This window comes from Phalangium opilio, unplaced genomic scaffold (genome assembly GCF_054372755.1).
Source record: "Phalangium opilio isolate 3A_F unplaced genomic scaffold, DU_Popi_V2 ptg000059l_1, whole genome shotgun sequence".
Lineage (NCBI taxonomy): Eukaryota > Metazoa > Arthropoda > Arachnida > Opiliones > Phalangiidae > Phalangium > Phalangium opilio.
In genome coordinates, this window is record NW_028324176.1 from 363,072 (window position 1) to 380,450 (window position 17,379).

At 36.3% G+C, this 17,379-nt stretch overlaps 1 protein-coding gene across 1 annotated transcript; it reads right to left on the reverse strand.

Moving 5' to 3' along the window:
• Nucleotides 1-5,761: 5,761 nt before the first annotated feature.
• On the reverse strand, nucleotides 5,762-7,404 carry LOC149667217 (uncharacterized). The gene is made up of 3 exons (XM_089841399.1): nucleotides 6,886-7,404; nucleotides 6,531-6,805; nucleotides 5,762-6,471 (listed from the first exon to the last, which is right to left on the reverse strand). Exons 1-2 carry the CDS (start codon nucleotides 7,391-7,393, stop codon nucleotides 6,615-6,617), a joined length of 699 nt encoding a protein of 232 aa, XP_089697525.1. The 5' UTR covers nucleotides 7,394-7,404; the 3' UTR covers nucleotides 5,762-6,471; nucleotides 6,531-6,614.
• Between the last annotated feature and the right edge of the window lie 9,975 nt (nucleotides 7,405-17,379).

The window sequence follows — 17,379 nt, forward strand, 5'->3', positions numbered from 1 at the left end:
AAGGATAGGCGTTATTGATGCCATTTTTAATTTATCCGGATATATGCCGGTCGTAAGCGATAAATTGATAAGGAAGAGGAGTGGGGTGATAATAATATCCAGTATATGACGTAGGGGTCTGGGGCGTATTTCGTCTACTCCTGGACTTGAGGGCACTGGCAGGGATAAAACTATATTTCTTAGTTCTGGTTCAGTCACTTCGAACAGTGCACATGTTTTCGGGTTAATTTCTATATCTATTGGGGTGTCTAGTCTCTGAGAGGAATCTATAAGGCTAGTAAAATGATCATTTAATTTTTTTGGGGTGATACTATCCGGGATCAGTTTTTGTTTCTGTTTCCTATTTTTTATTTGATTAATTATCTTCCACTTGGCCTTTCCGTTTGTGGCGTCGGCAAATGTTTTACTTAGATATGAATAGCGGGCATTTCTAGTTTGATTATTACAATAATTCCGGTATGTAGTGTACTTTTTTATGCTTTCGGTCGTTGGGTATCGTTTTGAGGTTTTGTGCAATTTTCGCTTTTTTTATAATTAGTTTTAGGTTATTCGTCATCCAGGATTCTGAAATAAGTGTCATAGCCTTCATAGGAAAACTGGATTTATATGCGTCAGTCAAAGTGGCTTCAAAGAGGTCATACGCCTTGTTTGCATTGTTACAGTCGTACAAGTAATTCCATTTTGACCTCGCGATCTTTCGAGCGAACAAATCTAGATTTTTGTGGCTGATATCTCTTAACTCGATTATTTTACTTGTGTTGGTATGCTTAGTTATTTCTAAGTTAATAGGGTAATGATCACTGATGTCAATTTCTGTTTCTACCAGAGCTTTTGTTATGTGGTTTGAAAATACGTTATCTATGCAGGTAGCTGTTGTACTTGTGACTCGATTAGGGACATCAACTAGCTTCTGAAGACCATGACTACTAAATAGGTTAATTATAGATTGCGTATAAGGCATATCGTGTAAGAAATCAAAATTGAAGTCTCCCAGTATAGTTTTTTTAGTGTTCGTGTTTCCGAGATTTGATAGGAGATCTCCACAACTATCAATGAAGTTGTGGAAGGTAGCAGTATGTGGTCTATATAGTACCACCATATATTCACCTGAGGCAGCGAATCTAATGCAGTGACTTTCGATATCGTTTGAGAAAAAAACAGCACTTTTGCACAGTTATAGAATCGATATTTTTATGGACGTAGAAACCTACGCCACCGCCCCTCCTATTTCCTGTTCCAGTATAGTTGTAATTAGGGAGATACAAAAAATGATTATTTATGAACCACGTTTCTGTGAGTACAAATATGTCTACATGAGTATTATTCTCTTAAAAATTAGCTACTAGGGTAGGCAGGTTACGGTTCGCGCTGCGAATGTTAGCATAAATTATTCTTATCATTTTGATTTTTTAGATTTAGTTTAAAAGAGATTAAATTTAAATCAGTTATTGTTTTTTAATAACAGACTCACTGGTTTCGTCATATACATATCTATTATCTTCCATTTGCACCACAAAGTTAGACACGAATTTAGCTTTTTGTTCCCCTTGGTTTTTTATAAACTGCCGTAAGAAGTATCTAGCTTTGTCTTGAGAAGGGGTATAATCATGAGATATGTAGATCTTGGCACCTTTAAGTTAAGATCTCAATATCTCAGCTTTTATAGACGTATTATATAATTTTAACACAATCTTCCTGGGGTTGACCGTTTTGTAATCCGAACTACCCCGTCGTCTGACTTGATGGGGGGTAATATTTCCATGCCATCCTAATAGCTCATTAAACAGCATTTTGACTTCCTTAGCGAGGGAGTTGATGTCTTCATGTGGTTTTTCCAGTACCCCGGAAATGAACAAGTTGCATTTCCTGTTGTCTGATTGTAGGTGTTCCACCTCTGTTTTTAAGTTGTTTATAACTTCCGTCCCTTTCTTGTAGTTCTCTCCTTGTGTCATCCGATAATTTATCTAAGCAGAATTTTATACCGTCCATTTCTTGTATCTTATCCTCAAGTGTCTCAAGTCGCTTATCATGTAACTGGACCTTGTTAATGAGCGAATCAAATTTTGTATTAAGGCCTGTAACATCTTTAGAGATTCCAGCTATATCCGATCCAATATCTGCTTTCATTGTCTTAAATTCCTCAGATAGGGCTTTAAGTCCATCGCTAACCGACATGTTGATCTTAATAGTAATTAGCAAACCTGGATCAGCAACAACGTCGGGCGTAGAGAGTAGTTGGTGAGGTTGTTCGAAGTCCGAGGCACGCCTGTCAGTAATAATCAAAAGTTGTACTTGCTTAACGTTGAGATTTTTTCAAGTTTGCTTCGAAGACTTGGCGGTGTACTGATAGCTGACGAGTAGTTCCACTGTCCTGGGCGATCTGAAGTCGTTAAGTCTTGGTTTCCGGATTTGTATCTCCCTTGACCGTGAGTCAAACGCGCGACCAAGTCGGGCGTGGAGTAGTTGGTGAAGCTGTCCGAAATCCGAGACACGCCTGCCAGTAGTTGTTAAGGATAATACGTGAACGCGCGGCGTATTATTATCAAAAGAGTTTGCGAATGCGGACTGGGTTGCGTGGATTTTAAATTGGCAGCTTGATTTCTACTTTTCCATCACTTTTGCAGACCTGTAACATGTCTATAAATATGGTCAAATTACAGGTTTAAATTGGCAGCTTGATTTCTACTTTTCCATCACTTTTGCAGACCTGTTACATGTCTATAAATATGGTCAAATTACAGTTTTAAATTGGCAGCTGGAATTCTACATTTGCATCACTTTTTCAGACTTGTAACATGTCTATAAATGTGGTGAAGTTGCAGTTTTAAACTAGCAGCTGGTATTTCTACTTTTTCATCACTTTTGCAGACCTGTAAGATGTCAATAAATATAGTCAAATTGCAGTTTTAAATTGGCAGCTGGATTTCTACTTTTCCATCACTTTTGCAGATCTGTAACATGCCTATAACTGTGGTCAAATTACAGTTTTAAACTAGCAGCTGTTTTTTCTACTTTTGCATCGCGTCTTGCAGAATAGCGCTGCATATTTCTGCCAGTACAGACAATTAACAGTTAATAAACAGAAAATGTAGAAACGGCAGACAATTTACAGTTCTGGAATTGCTGGGAAATTTTCCCGTTTTTTGAGCTGCAGAAAATATAGCCTTAATGTATACATATTACAGCGTGGTAGCGATCAAAAAGCGCGTATGCAGATGAATTACAGCTTAAAATTTTTGTACGGGAAAGTTCAAAGAAACAAAGCAAAAAAGTAAAATTTTCAATTATTATTAACAGTAATTTTAGTCAAATGAGAATTAACTTGATATAAAGAAGGCCAAGTGATATTTCCAGATATTTAAACGAAACTTACTTTTTAAGGAAAGATTTGTATTTGTATTCCTTGATTAAAATTCCTGATAAAAATATTCTTCTATTTTTCGCAAACATCAAGTCGAACTTTCCGATAAGATTTTTCCGCATTCTGTGAGGTTTTAGTGCATCCCTTGATCAGCAATGCTCTTCGAGAACTTTGATAGTTTAAGCTGGTCAGTTTTCCGGCAGCGACCTATTTCATTTGACTGAAGAGGGTTTCCACAGCTGATCCGTTAATTCTAATTGGGTACCAATAATTAGTTCGGTGTCTTGTTGTAAAGTCCATAACATAGTCGATAAATCCATATATTTTTATTCTTAGAAGTTCAAGTTTGCCAAGCCAAAAACTTTTTATTGTTGGTCATTTTCTTTTCATCCAAACTTCTCTCTGTTGCCCAATTTTCCAAATATTTCAACCCTTTTAACATGGATTCCACTGGGGCAGAGCTTACATTGGTAACTGGTTTTTGGGACAGTAAACCTTCTTCAAATATTTCATGACATGCTTGTAAATAATCAAAGCAAGCCATGACAGATGGTCTATCTAAAGGCTGATCTTCAAACATGGGATTCGCATAGTTGAAAAGTTCTCCTAAAACTTCTGTTTTCTGCATTATTCTAGCAGGGGTAACATTCAGTTTAGTCCAAGGGTCCCGGTCTATGTAAGAGTGGTTCAGACCCTTGACTTGAACAAGTTCGTGTGAGTCTCTCCTATGATCTTCTCTTTTTTTCATATCCATTATTTGTTTCCATCCAAAACGTACCCCATGGATTGTAAAATCCCTTGTGCCATCATCTTGGGAATGATGGAGGCCATTGATCATATTTTTTAACTGATGGCTAGGGCAAACCATCCAATACATATATTCTTCTGATCCTGGTAAATTCCAATTAGGAATTCTTGTGGAAGATTTGAAATTGTAGGATCCATCATCGTTAATAGAAGGTTCAATTGCTTTATTAATGCCCAAGTTTTTTCTTAAAACAGCCATGTTACTGCTACCACCATCACATACAAGGATACCAATCTTCAAACCCACTGTATGGAACGCAAAACTCGACTTGATCAAAGTGCTTGAAATACTGGCGTGTGAAACTGGGTTTGCAAATAGAAAATAAGGACCAATAATGTCGAAAGGTGCCGTAGTACATCGCCAGAGATATTGCAAAGCATTTTCCGCTTCGAAAACTTCGGAAATCTTTTTGGCTTTAAACAAGTCTTCCAGTGAGGCGTATTCATTAGAGTCCATTGCACAACCAACAAACCCTCCATTCCTGGAATTCCAAATCAATTTTCCTATTATTTTGACTTCGTCAAAAATCAGGGCACCTTCCTTGGGTGGATTATTATATTCTGGGTGGTGTTTCACAAACTCATCAAATCTCTGCGATTCTTTTTTTAGATGCACAAGATCGATTCCTGGTTTACTGTTTATCTGGCTAATTTTTCTCCTCAAAGTGTGTATGCTTGGTAACTTCAGAATGTCAAAAGATGATAGTGCTTCGTAAGCAGGGTTGGCACGCTATTATCCAGTCCGGTTTTATCCACCTGGATTAAACCGGTTTAAACCACGTTTAAAAATCCAGTGGATTTTTAAAAAATATAATAATAGAGTACAGCGCAGGCACCATAAAGTGAGATGGAAGGAAAAGTTTGACCCACATGTCTTTAGCTCTTCATATATATTGTGGGTTATTTTGACGCACCCTCCTCCCACTGCCCCACCCGAAACTCGTGAGACTGAGTTGAATTTTTCGCAACGCTATATTGTTGGGTCGGACCGCGCATTTGGAAAAATCTTTATCAGACCCTGCCCTATTGAAGATCACAAAAAGCCTACCCGAGCCCAACCCTGACCCATTGAAGATCACAAAAAGCCTACCCGAGCCCAACCCTGCCCCATTGAAGATCACAAAAATCCTACCCGAGCCCAACCCTGCCCCATTGAAGATCACAAAAAAGCCTACCTGGGCCCGACCCTGCCCTATTCAAGATAATAAAAATGTCTACCCGGGTAGACGGTATGAAAACCCTACCCGACCCGACCAGCAAAAAGTTTAAAGAAATTTTCTAACACTATTTAGGATTTTCCGACCCGATATGGGTCGGGTTGGATTGAAAAATCCCGATTAAATCAGGGGCCCTACTCATCTCTAAGGGAAATGTCAGTAGTTTTATCAACTTTAATGTACAATAAAAATGATTCTCAGACGGCCTAGTAGAAGACAACTATCGCACTAATGTAAAAAGAAGTTTTAAAATTAAACACTAGAGAGTAGTTTAAAAAAAGCGGGATAAAACCAATAAAATCCGGTTTAAACCAGCAAAAAACCATACCAGTGGCTTTTTCAAGAAAATTCCGGATTTTTGCCAACCCTGTTCGTAAGCCGCTGGTGATCGAGAAAACACGCTCAATGCAATCCTGTATGTGAGAGGACTCCATTTGTTTCCATGGTATCCTTTGGTGTTCTTTTCTTGATCATTCAGAAACTCATTTTTCCAATAATGGTTTGCTATTCGTTTCCCATGCTTTTCTTAAGGCCATTCCAATCAATTTTTTTTTTTTTGGTTGCTGCGTCAAAAATATCGTTTAAATCCTTATTTCCTTTACAGTTAATTTCTGCAACGATGTCCGTCATTTTCTTGTCCTGTTCGTTGGATAGCTCCAGGCCAGTTTCAGTCAGTCTCTTGTCAAGTTCCTTTATTTTACGAACTAGTGATGAGCGCTTGCATTTATTATTTAGTAGCCGCTTCTTTTTCGATTTTGGGGTCAAAACAGTGTATCTACACCGAGATTCTGCTGACTGCCTTTTTATCTTAGTTCTTGGTGTGACCTTATCTTGTTTCTTTTTGAGACCCCTCATATACCTGAAGAGGAAAGGTTAGGTTAGTAACGGCAACGATTTTGGATATTTAGTTATATACTCATTTAAAGTACGACAATTAGGGCACTGATATAGTTTGGTTTCAGTCTTTTTCTTAGAGGCTTTGGCTGGTGGAATGAACCAAGCTAAACATTCAGAAGATTGAAATCGCTCGAATGGGTAGTCAAACATTTTAAGTTTTTTAACATTTTCCATAAGGTAGCATTCCTCCTGTTTCAAAAAGTGATATTTTGTTTTAAATGTTAATAATTTGAAGCAAGCGTTATTACCTTTGGTATTCCAGTACAAAACAATGCTTTCCATTTAAGAGTGACATAGCGTTTGTTACAACATCTGTTATCACGCTTCCACTTTCAAAATTGAAATAACTCATTTCCACCGTCTTCTTGAAAAGTTTTGAAATTAGCAAACTTTCCATCAAAAGAAAACATTAATCGGACTGGTGCATCATAATAAGTTGACACTAGCAGTGTTCCTTTAGTATGAATAACCTCTAGATGAATTAGAAGGCCATCGTGGCTTTTGTGTTGGGTCATTATTACATCTAATAGAAGAAAGAAATTTTCTTTATTTTGACTAATTTTTGACACGACTTTGCTACAAATACCAAGTTGGTGCATTCACCTTCATTTAGAGTATCTATAAAACATTTAACCGCTGATATGGCTGGATGAATTGAAGCCACAGAAGTAACGACCAAGCCTGGTGACGCTGATTTGGATGCTTTATCACCCTCCTCAATGGCCAGTTTCTTCATTGGAGAAGCTTCCTCATTGGCGATAGTATCTTTATCTACCAAAAGCTTGCGCTTTCGCCGGATTGAACTAGCCGAAAAAGCATTAATATCATCCCATTTATGAGAAGGGACTACAAATCCAAATATTTCAGTTTGCGTTTCTACGCCAGCAAAAGTTTTTCTTAATCTGTTTTGAATACCACTCCCAAACTCTAAATTTTTATTCCTGTTGACTATTTTGTCCTTCCCGAGGTCTAAAGGGTTCGGTTCACTTTCACGATCAATTAAGCACTGAATTCTAATTTCTTTAACAGCTTTTAAGTCTTTAAACGTTATATATGCATTGTACTGAGTAGATTGATTTTTACATTTCGGCCGAATTTTCTTACCCGACATTTTGAACGATGTTAAATTCACTCTTAAATCTTGATAACAATGAAGTACGAACTTGGTATTAAGAGTTAAACACAGTTGAAACCAGACTTTATGGTGAAAAAGTTGAAAAGTAGGCAAACAAAGCTAAGCCTAGGATTCGAAACTAAGCGCTTCATCCTACAGCCGCTTCCAAAGACCCAAATAATAAAGCAGAAGATTTTTCTTGAGCTTGACAAAGATTCTACAGGCGTCGCTGATGTCGAGGTACTACTTTTCCAAAAAATATCTGTTTCCCCTTATTTGATTGGCTAGCTTATATAGGGGGTAAGGGGGTAGATAGCGAAGATGTTAGTTTTCAAGAAACCTGTGGTAGAAGGTACGAAAAAGCGTTTGAGACAGACTCTTTTTAAACTATAGGCTCTTGATATTACCTGAAAGATGCAATTCAAAGTGCCTGTGTGCTCGCGCAAGAACACATTGGCGAGTTTTCCTTACTCAGGATTGCTATAAAATTTTCAGATTCAGATTCCCTGACTTTTTCAGGTTTCCCCTGACGTTTTCAGACCCAATTATTATTATTTTAAGTAGATGTGATTCGTTTTAATCGCATTTTATAAATGCAAACTCCGGTGCCTGGTTCCTCAAACGAAGTTAAACGTCACCAAGCTGAACCTTTGAACCACAGATATTTTATCAATTTAAATTAAATTCCCTGACTTTGTTGAAATTCTTAAACTTCTCTGACCTTTAAGGCACATTTTTATATTTCTTGACTGTTCCAAGTTTTCGCTGACCTTTGGCAATCCGAATACTACAGCAGGGAGTACATTTTTTTCCTTTGTCTCCAGCTCTTTCCTCACTCTGACAGGTTCTGTTATCTATATTTGTATTTGTTTTTGGTATATACAGAACCCTTAATACACAAAGAAAATAACGCATTATTCGAACATTTTCCTGACAGATATGGACGGCCATTGCAGTTTTTAAATTAGTGTATCCATTGCTTTGTCTGTTGATATATGGAGCGACTAATTTGGCGTTAAGTAGATTTTGCATCATACATTGGTTGACCGCAATATTTTTAGTAACAAGGCAAGGTGATAGATTGTTCGTATAGGACACAAGACAGAAATAGATAATTAAGATATTTTGAAAAAATTTAGGTTCTCCAAATGCTGGCCACGTTCATTTTCGTACATGGATATTTGGCTATTGCTGTCTGTTAGGGCTTTCGTTCATATCGTTGTCGTTTATGACTATGTTGCTAACAACAATTACAACTCTAAATCAACCAACATTTATCAACAATATTTATGACCTTCTCGAACGAGAGAACTTGAGAATCTCCCTGGTGACCTCGCAAACAGAATACACGTATTACCAAGTAATCAACTAGTCATATGGAATGCATCACAAACATACGCCACTAGTTTCCGACCCGTTTAATTTAAACTATAGAGTTTAAAGAACGTAAAAAGTAGTGAATATTGCAAATTTGAACCATGCACCTACTTAGGGTATAAAAGAAAAAACAAGTAAACTTCCTTATTGGATCTTGAGAGTTAGGCTTCTGTTTCTAGATGACACAAGAGTGCTATCAATTCCAGTTTTATTACTAGTACCACCTGATGGATTTGTCCATTTGGGTTTTAATAGTCCTTTTTCGTTTTCTTCGCAAATTTAGAGGTCTTACGCCTAGGTCCGGTATGGAAATTTAATTACTTGTATCTTCTTTAATATTGAAGATATTTTATATAGGCTATTCATAATTTTATAAGCTCTTTCAATTAAACATTAAAAGCTAAATAAAGAAGCTATAGAACAACACTGTATGAGTTTTGTGCTAAGCAACGAGAGTAGCGTCAAATCCTGGTTGAATTTAAGGCATTGTTTAAAAAGTGACATCGCAAAATTAAATACGATGATCATTTACGTGCCACCTTTGACATATAGTAACAAGCAACAAGATACGTATGGTATTTAATTAATACAGGCCTCATTAGTAAGATTTTATTGAGTGTGCATTCTTCAATTTATCATTTGATTAAATTAGCATGCTTATACTAATTACCAGTTTTTTAAGTGTCTTTGCAATTTATTTTATTAGTGTTTTTATTAAAATTTTAATTGTCAAACTCCAAATACGTTCCAGACGTTAATACTCCTTTTCAAAAACCTCTAGACAACTCTGACCATAGTTTAAATTTTAATCTGACCAGTGACAGTTATGTTAAATGCCTTTATGACAACCGTTCATCCAGCAATGGGCCAAAGTAAATATACTTACGTTAGCTAGAACGCTAGAATGTTTACAATATAAACCGTTATAGCGTTACATACATTGGTCGGAATTAGGGGTGTGCAAATACCATTTTTTGGGTATCGAACCGGTTATCGAATACCAAAAAATTTTCCTTATCAAATACCGAATCGAATAGTTTATTCCAAATCGAATACCGAATAGTTGGGCCTTGGTAATTTTTTTCCTTCCCGATTAATCGCGAATAGTTAAGCCTAGTAACCGCGAATATTTAACCCTAATATTCGCGAATATTTAACCCTAATATTCGCGAATATTTAACCCTAATATTCGCGAATATTTAACCCTAATATTCTCGAATACTACGCCAACTATTCGCGGTTAATCGGGTAGCAACCCTAATATTCGCCAATAGTCAATACAAAGCAAGGAGAAGAACATTTTGAAGCTCCTAAATTTCAAAATACCTCTCCTCATTGGTGGTCAAGTATTTCTTAAAATTTTCCTCTGCACTTGCTGGGAGTTTTTGTTGGGAGACAAATAAAATTGGGATGAAATTTTTTTAAACAAGGTGGGTCTCTCTAGTCAAGGACCTAAATCTTTGGTAGTCGAACTTTAACCGAATAGTCAGTTCGGTATTCGATATTCGTATCGAATAGTGAAAATGGGCTTATCGAATACCGAATCGAATTATTCGGTTCGGTATTCGATCGAATTATTCGATTGAAACGGTTAACCGCACACCTCTAGTCGGAATTCAGTAACTAACAAATTTAATTTGTGTTTATAACAATAGAGTACAAAAACTCCAACTCATCGATGGATTTGGGAGCGTGTACTGGTTGATACTTCGGGCAATGATTGGAACGAAATTTTACCCCGTATCTATCATGGAGAATTTGTGACAATAATGAGTCAGAATATGCTTATCTCCTGAATTGGAATGTTATGCCCCGCATTTGATAAGGAACACTACTTTCACTTGTCGGATGAAACCATGTTTAGTTTCTTATGGTCGTTTCCAACATCAAAAGCCATTGATCTGCAGCTAAGGAAAACCTACTACAAATTGTGAGTTATGCAATTTATTTTATTTGTGTTTTTATTAAGAGTTTTATTGGCAAACTCCAAATACGTTCCAGACGTTAATACCCCTTTTCAAAAACCTCTAGACAACTCTGACAATAGTTCAAATTTTAATCTGACCAGTGACAGTTAAGTTAGTTGCCTTTATAGCAACCGTTCAACAAGAAAAGGCCAAAGTAAATATACTTACGTTGGCTAGAACGCTAGAATGTTTACAATATAAACCGTTATAGCGTTACATACATTGGTCGGAATCCAGTAACTAAAAATTTTATTTTGTGTTTATAACAATAGAGTACTAAAACTCCAACTCATCGACGCATCTGGGAGCGTGTACTGGTTGATAATTCGGGAAATGATTGGAACGAAATTTTACCCCCTATCTATCATGGAGAATTTGTGACAATAATGAGTCAGAATATGCTTATCTCCTGGGTTGGAATGTTATGCCCCGCATTTGATAAGGAACACTACTTTCACTTGTCGGATGAAACCATGTTTAGTTTCTTATGGGCGTTTCCAACATCAAAAGCCATCGATCCGCTGCTAAGGAAAACCTACTACAATTTGTGAGTTATGCACGCAACTATTTTCCGTAGTGGTGTTACTCAAATCATCGAAAAGTACATACCACAAGGTTGATTCCCACTTGAGCAAAAATAAAGACCGAAAACCTTAACGCTGCGTCCAAAAAAATAGCCTTTACGCAGGCCATCGTAGGCAATATTTTAGTTCGGTTCATAAATACGACCCAAAACCATAAGTTCATAAGATATTTCCATAATTTACTCACTTGTTACTGAGACCTTGTCATGAAGTGACGTCGGTGAAACGTCATAGATTATCATAAAGCGACGCATAGTGAGGCGCTGTTAGAGAGAAGCAAACTCAAATGTTTACAACATGCAAAATGAGCATTCGCAGCTCGTGATCAAACCCGGTAAGTGAATTCAGACTCAAACTTGCACACACAACATGCAATTGTGGCAATGGCGACTGGCGAGTCCAAAACTAGAAAAATAACTTGAAACGCCGGATAAAAAACTTCTCTATTCTGGCGTCAAAAAGAGCGTCATCACTTAACGAATTTTATTGGTTATCAAAATAATATTTCCTCAGCCTCTGCGTAACAAAACAGAACACAAACTCTGTCCGACCGAAAAAGGTTTCGGTCCCGTTCAGCAGAAACATTTTTACAGCAGAGATTCTTATGCAGTGTTTACTGTCTCGTGGGAAATAAGCTCTATACAGCAAAAGTAATACTATACTGAGCCTCCATAGAGATTTTATCTTGAAACTGCCACGCAGTTAAAGGGATGCACAATCCGTATTGTAAAAGCGTGCCAAAAACTATATTTTGAAGTATTAACGTTAATATTTTCTGAATTAGTGATTGGACAATGTTAAGTGAGTGTAAGCGTGAAACGATTCGGCAGATATTCAATGGTAATGCAGCATGCTGATTTCAAATTCTCAATGCTCTGATATTGCTATGAAATTCAGGCGTGAACTTAAAAATTCTGTTTGATAAGCTTGATATAGTCCCCGCCCCTACATAAGAAGTTGATAATCACTATAAAAATCCAATGTAAACTACTTTAAGTAAACCGTTTCGATCGTTTTTAATTAACACAAAATAAGTATGTCTCGATAACTTCAAGTATATATTACCAGAAACGGATTAATGTAATAATAACTTCGGATCATAGTTCTAGCCCCTGGTACCATCTTCGCAAACTTTTGTATATAGTGGGAAAAAATAGCATTCTTATTTTTATTGTCCTGGTTAAATAATTCGTTCGGACATTTTCCTAGTGATAAAAAAGGCGGACAACAATGCGATATAACTTTTGAAATATTAAAATTAAATTTTTAAGTAAAGAATATATTTAATTGTTGTTACTTTAAATAGTAGTTTCTTTAAGTATGTGGTTTTTGTTGCTTTTTTCTGTGTGAAGTATGCGAGGATGGTATCCGACTTTCTTATTCCATTAATCCGTTTTTGCGTGGACGAATGTTAATTAACTTACGTTACAATACCTGTAGTAGGTATTTTTTCGATGATCTAAGCAGCTTTTATATTCAGAGAAAATGTGCTGACACGATGTCAGAAGCAACGAAATATTCGCTTCAGTTAAAAAACACGTTATTTTGTTTTACAGCTTGAGAAACTATTACGAAGCTGGTATTATGGATTTTCGGGAAAGAGACGATATTGTCAAAGAAGGCGTCCAGTGCATTCAGAAAATGAAGATCGAATTGGAATCCCAGCCTGTTAGCAAACTTGCACTTGGCAACTTGAAACTCCCCTTTTTTGTCTTTTTGCTTGGAACAGGGTTATCTTGGTTTGTTTTTGTCATCAGTTTCATCAGTAATATGAAATAAAATTTTTGTAGGCTTACATAAAATTCGCGTGCATATTCCGTAAGATTGAAGAGAGCCCAGGACAACAAAAAATAAATTGTGGTCCAATGTATGGAAACATTGCACTATATGATGCGGGTGGTGTAATGCCCAAGTCAGTGGGTTCTATGTTCGATTTGAATAAAAATGTTCTAAGAATACTTTCCTAAGTTACTCCGTTTTCAAGTTATGATTGTAGTGATTAACGGAAAAATAAGAAACTGCTAATTTAAATAAGGTGTTATCAGTAAAATATTTCAATCATAACTGGTTTAAGGTGGTCCTGAGGGTAAAATGCCATAGGAAATGTTTGACTAACAAATCGTCCATAGAACCCATTTTACTTCGGTCCTGCCATCCTTTTTTGGAACATTCTGTATAATTAGTGAAGTTGTAAGTTTTCACATGTAATTTGAAATTTTAAACACGTACCTAATAGCAAAGGTATAAAGAAACTACTGAAAAAAGCATACGCGCTGTAAATATTTCCATAGTTTCCCGTGCTATGTCTAAAAATCAGAGTCTCAATTTGTTTTAAGATTGTTTGGTTAGCACTTAGCCAGTCAGCGCTTAAATTTGTGACGTCGTCTTTTTCTTATCTCCATTCAAGGTGTTAACATTTTTGGCTATTGTTGCTTATAGAGTTCGTATTGCAAACCGTGTAAATGTTTGTCAGCTTACCTGTCTACTTGTTTTTTCTTCGTATACCACGTGGGCAGTAGCTGCAATAAATAGTGTTATCGTTATCTCACAAACAACGTGAATCACACGTCGTTTGGGCCCTCCTTACTGTCTGTTATTATCTATTTGCATTTGATGGATCCTCTGATTTGTAATTAATTATGTTACATGTGGTTAATTATTCGCTAAATGCATAATATCCACAAATAAGTAGAGTAAATTAGAAATAAAACAAGTTGGGAAATCAAAATAAACCTCTCCGAGCCGAGACGAATTTACTTTCCAAACACCGGTCCGCCAGCCAATGAGACAAACCGGAAATATATAGTTCTAATCGGCGAGATATTGCCATGATCATTTGTAAAGTTAAAAGCGTTTAATGATTTCCTGCGTATCCTCAATAATTCTAATGAGGACCTAATATCTATCACTTAAATGTGTATTAAACTTTCGGCTCACTCTGAACCGCTAAGACCTCCTATAAGAGGACATGAAACAAGGTCAATTCTGGTTAAAATCTAGGTTATCTAATCTCATAGACCCATTCGTTTCAACACGTATGGAGAGATGAAGTATTAACATCCTAATTATTTAATGAAGCTAAAAGTTACGTTTACACTATATATAAATGTAGTAAAGATGAATTAAAAAGTAAACACCAAATTTTAAATGTTAATATCAAAAGATGTTCTTGGAATATTGAGATGAAACAGAGCTTTATAGCTACACAACTACTAAAAGAATCGTAATGCCGAAAAATATTTAAGTATTTCCATTTAATATTCTGCAAAAAGGAAATGTTATCGTTTTGTAAGAGATCTTTTCATCCTACTCGCTTTATATTAACTTTGATATGCGTGTAGTGTTTCGATTCAGATGCAATCTTCATTACTCGTTCTATATTAACTCTCACTTGTGCCAGTACATAGAAATAAGTTTATCTTAAATAATTAATTAAATATAAATGATATTAATTATTTTAGTCGCCAGTAAATAACTTTAAAAATAGTTAAATCGTTTAAAATAAAGTTGTTCCTATTATCTTTCGAAACTTTGCTAATATTGACGTTTAAAGTGAAGGGTACCCCTCTTGCCCGCTTTCTTCAAATTTTGGGGTATATATAAGATTCGTTTCCATTATAATAATAGATAAAAACGCACTCGCGTGAACCGATGGTGGAAGCCCTGCCATTGGGAGGCTAGACGTCTCGTAACCCTAGCCGCTCGCCGCGTACATCTTAAGATGATGGAGTAGAAGCCAATGTTACAGATTGGTATCTATGTGGTATAGACGAAAGACCAGTAGATGGTGGTGTTTGAAGCCAATGTTGAAGATTGGTGTCTATGTGGTATAGACGAAAGTCAAGTAGATGGTGGTGTTTGAAGCCAATGTTGCAGATTGGTGTCTATGTGTTATAGACGAAAGACCAGTAGATGGTGGTGTTAGAAGCCAATGTTGCAGATTGGTGTCTATGTGGTATAGACGAAAGACGAAGAACAGAAGATGGCGGTGCTTGGAAGCCAGCAAGTACAGGCTAGTGTCCATGTGGGATGGACAAAGACTAGCAGATTGTGGTCCATAGAAGCCAGTTAGTAAAGACTGGTTTTGGTAGATGAATGGCCAAATTTCCGTGAACCGCGAACGCGTTCCGGAAATCGGGTATTTGTTTGTTCCGATTTGTAAACTGCGAACGCGGTCACGTGGGGTCTGACAGACACACAGACACACCCCCAGACACGTCCAGTGTAATACCTCTCCGTGACATACGTCACTCGGGGAGGTAAAAACTGAAACTATGATTTCTGTTAAATAATCTTCGCAGTTCTAGGGATTTGAGGTCTAAATGGATCGCATTATAGCTTTCCTTGTTGTTATCCTCAATTATGAACACCAATCGTCTCGTACTTCATTGACAGTCGCAACCGAAACATTAATTTTGTTTAATAAAAACTATCTTTGTAGACAATGACGGAAAAAGTAAATAATAAGTGTAGAAAACTAATTTCTTGAAGTAAAAGATATTCAATTTTTCATTTTTGAAGATTTGATTATAAAACATCAATTATTTGAAAACATTTCTTAGTATTTTTCACCAATTCGAAAGTTTCTATTGCCTTCATCGAGTGAAGTCGCACTGTTTTATTGCTCCTCTAAGCCTTAACCCGCGGTTCCCTAGTTTTACTACTGCAGATCGTACGACAAAGGCCTAAGCTAAAATATTTAACGATAGATCTAATTTGATCTTAATTTTTATTTGGCGAATTTAATGCTTAAATTTACGGTTACAGTATTTTCACTACTCCTGTGTTGAAATTAAGGCCTCAGAAGCGGAGAGATTATTTGTGTGTAAAATTTGTAGAGATAATCGGAGCAAATCATGGCTATGCAAATGCATAAGCTTAGTACAAAAAGTTAAAGACTTAAAAAAGGGAGGCGCCTCCATTTGTGAGGAATTTTTTACTCTTCGCAATGAAACAAAGGACGACATTGCTAATATTCCAAAAGAATTTAAACTAGCCCCACTTCAAAAGAAGTATCAAACCAATTATCTGCTCTAAGCGACAGTTATACTACTATGTACAGTCCTGGACAAAAGTTTCTGGATATTTTCATTTGGCTGCCATTTTGTTCCCATTTGAGCTAGAGTAACAAAATAGGACTTTCTAAATAGGTTGACTTATCAAAATTAAAACTGACACTGTGGCGCTAATAGGGCGTTAGCCATAGCGGAAATAGGAAAGCCCCCGATAATGACGTTACGAAATAATGCTTCGAATGGATCAGAAATGCTATCGTTGCACGCGTCTTGTCACGTAGAATCCGAAACTGTTTTCAAATTGTAAATCGGTTCAGAAAATCAAAAGTTATGACAAAAAACGTGACGTTCAAAACAATAGCAAATAAGCCTAACAATTATTAATTTTATCTATATCAACTTAGCTCCGTATTAAATATTACAATCAGAAAAACAAGATATTCCAACCCGAGAATTTTTAGTTCCACACTGACATATGAGAAATGAGAACTTATGAATTAGACTCAGTCTTCAGAAATGGAGGGTTGTTGGTGGCGGTTTGTAAACGTCTAAATATTTAGAGATTTGGATATGTTTAATGATTTTTTATAATTTCCTAGTTGCTAATACAGTGGGTGGATATTTGGGGATAATTCTTTTGATGGATATTTTACGGCAGACGGCGTTATCTGTTGAATCTCTATTAAAAGTTGGACGAGCCGCGGTATGGGATGATGGACAGTGTTTCAAGCATATTCTTTGAGAAAGTTTAAGGAGCAAAATAGGTGGCATGACTACAATACAGGTGTAACAGAACTTATTTGACGTTCGGTAATTAATGTTTGGACGCTTGAGAATTGGATGTTGAGAAATGCTCTGAAAATAATATTGTGGGAATAATATTTCGACGGCAAATTCATGAGGATGGTTGCGAAGACATTGTTCAATTCAAAGTGGATGAGAATGGTTTGAATTATAAAAATATATATACAGGTTAAATTATTCGCAAGTTCTTATGACATGAAAATATTTTACGACGTGGATAATTTTAACATATTTCG

What these genes read in the sequence shown, in the direction of transcription:
- LOC149667217 (XM_089841399.1), bottom strand. Translation starts at nt 7,393, where the DNA reads ATGTCGGGTAAGAAAATTCGGCCGAAATGTAAAAATCAATCTACTCAG. An exon ending in TATAGATACTCTAAATGAAG is followed by an intron (nt 6,806 to 6,885) that starts GTGAATGCACCA and finishes TTCTTCTATTAG; the next exon opens with ATGTAATAATGACCCAACAC.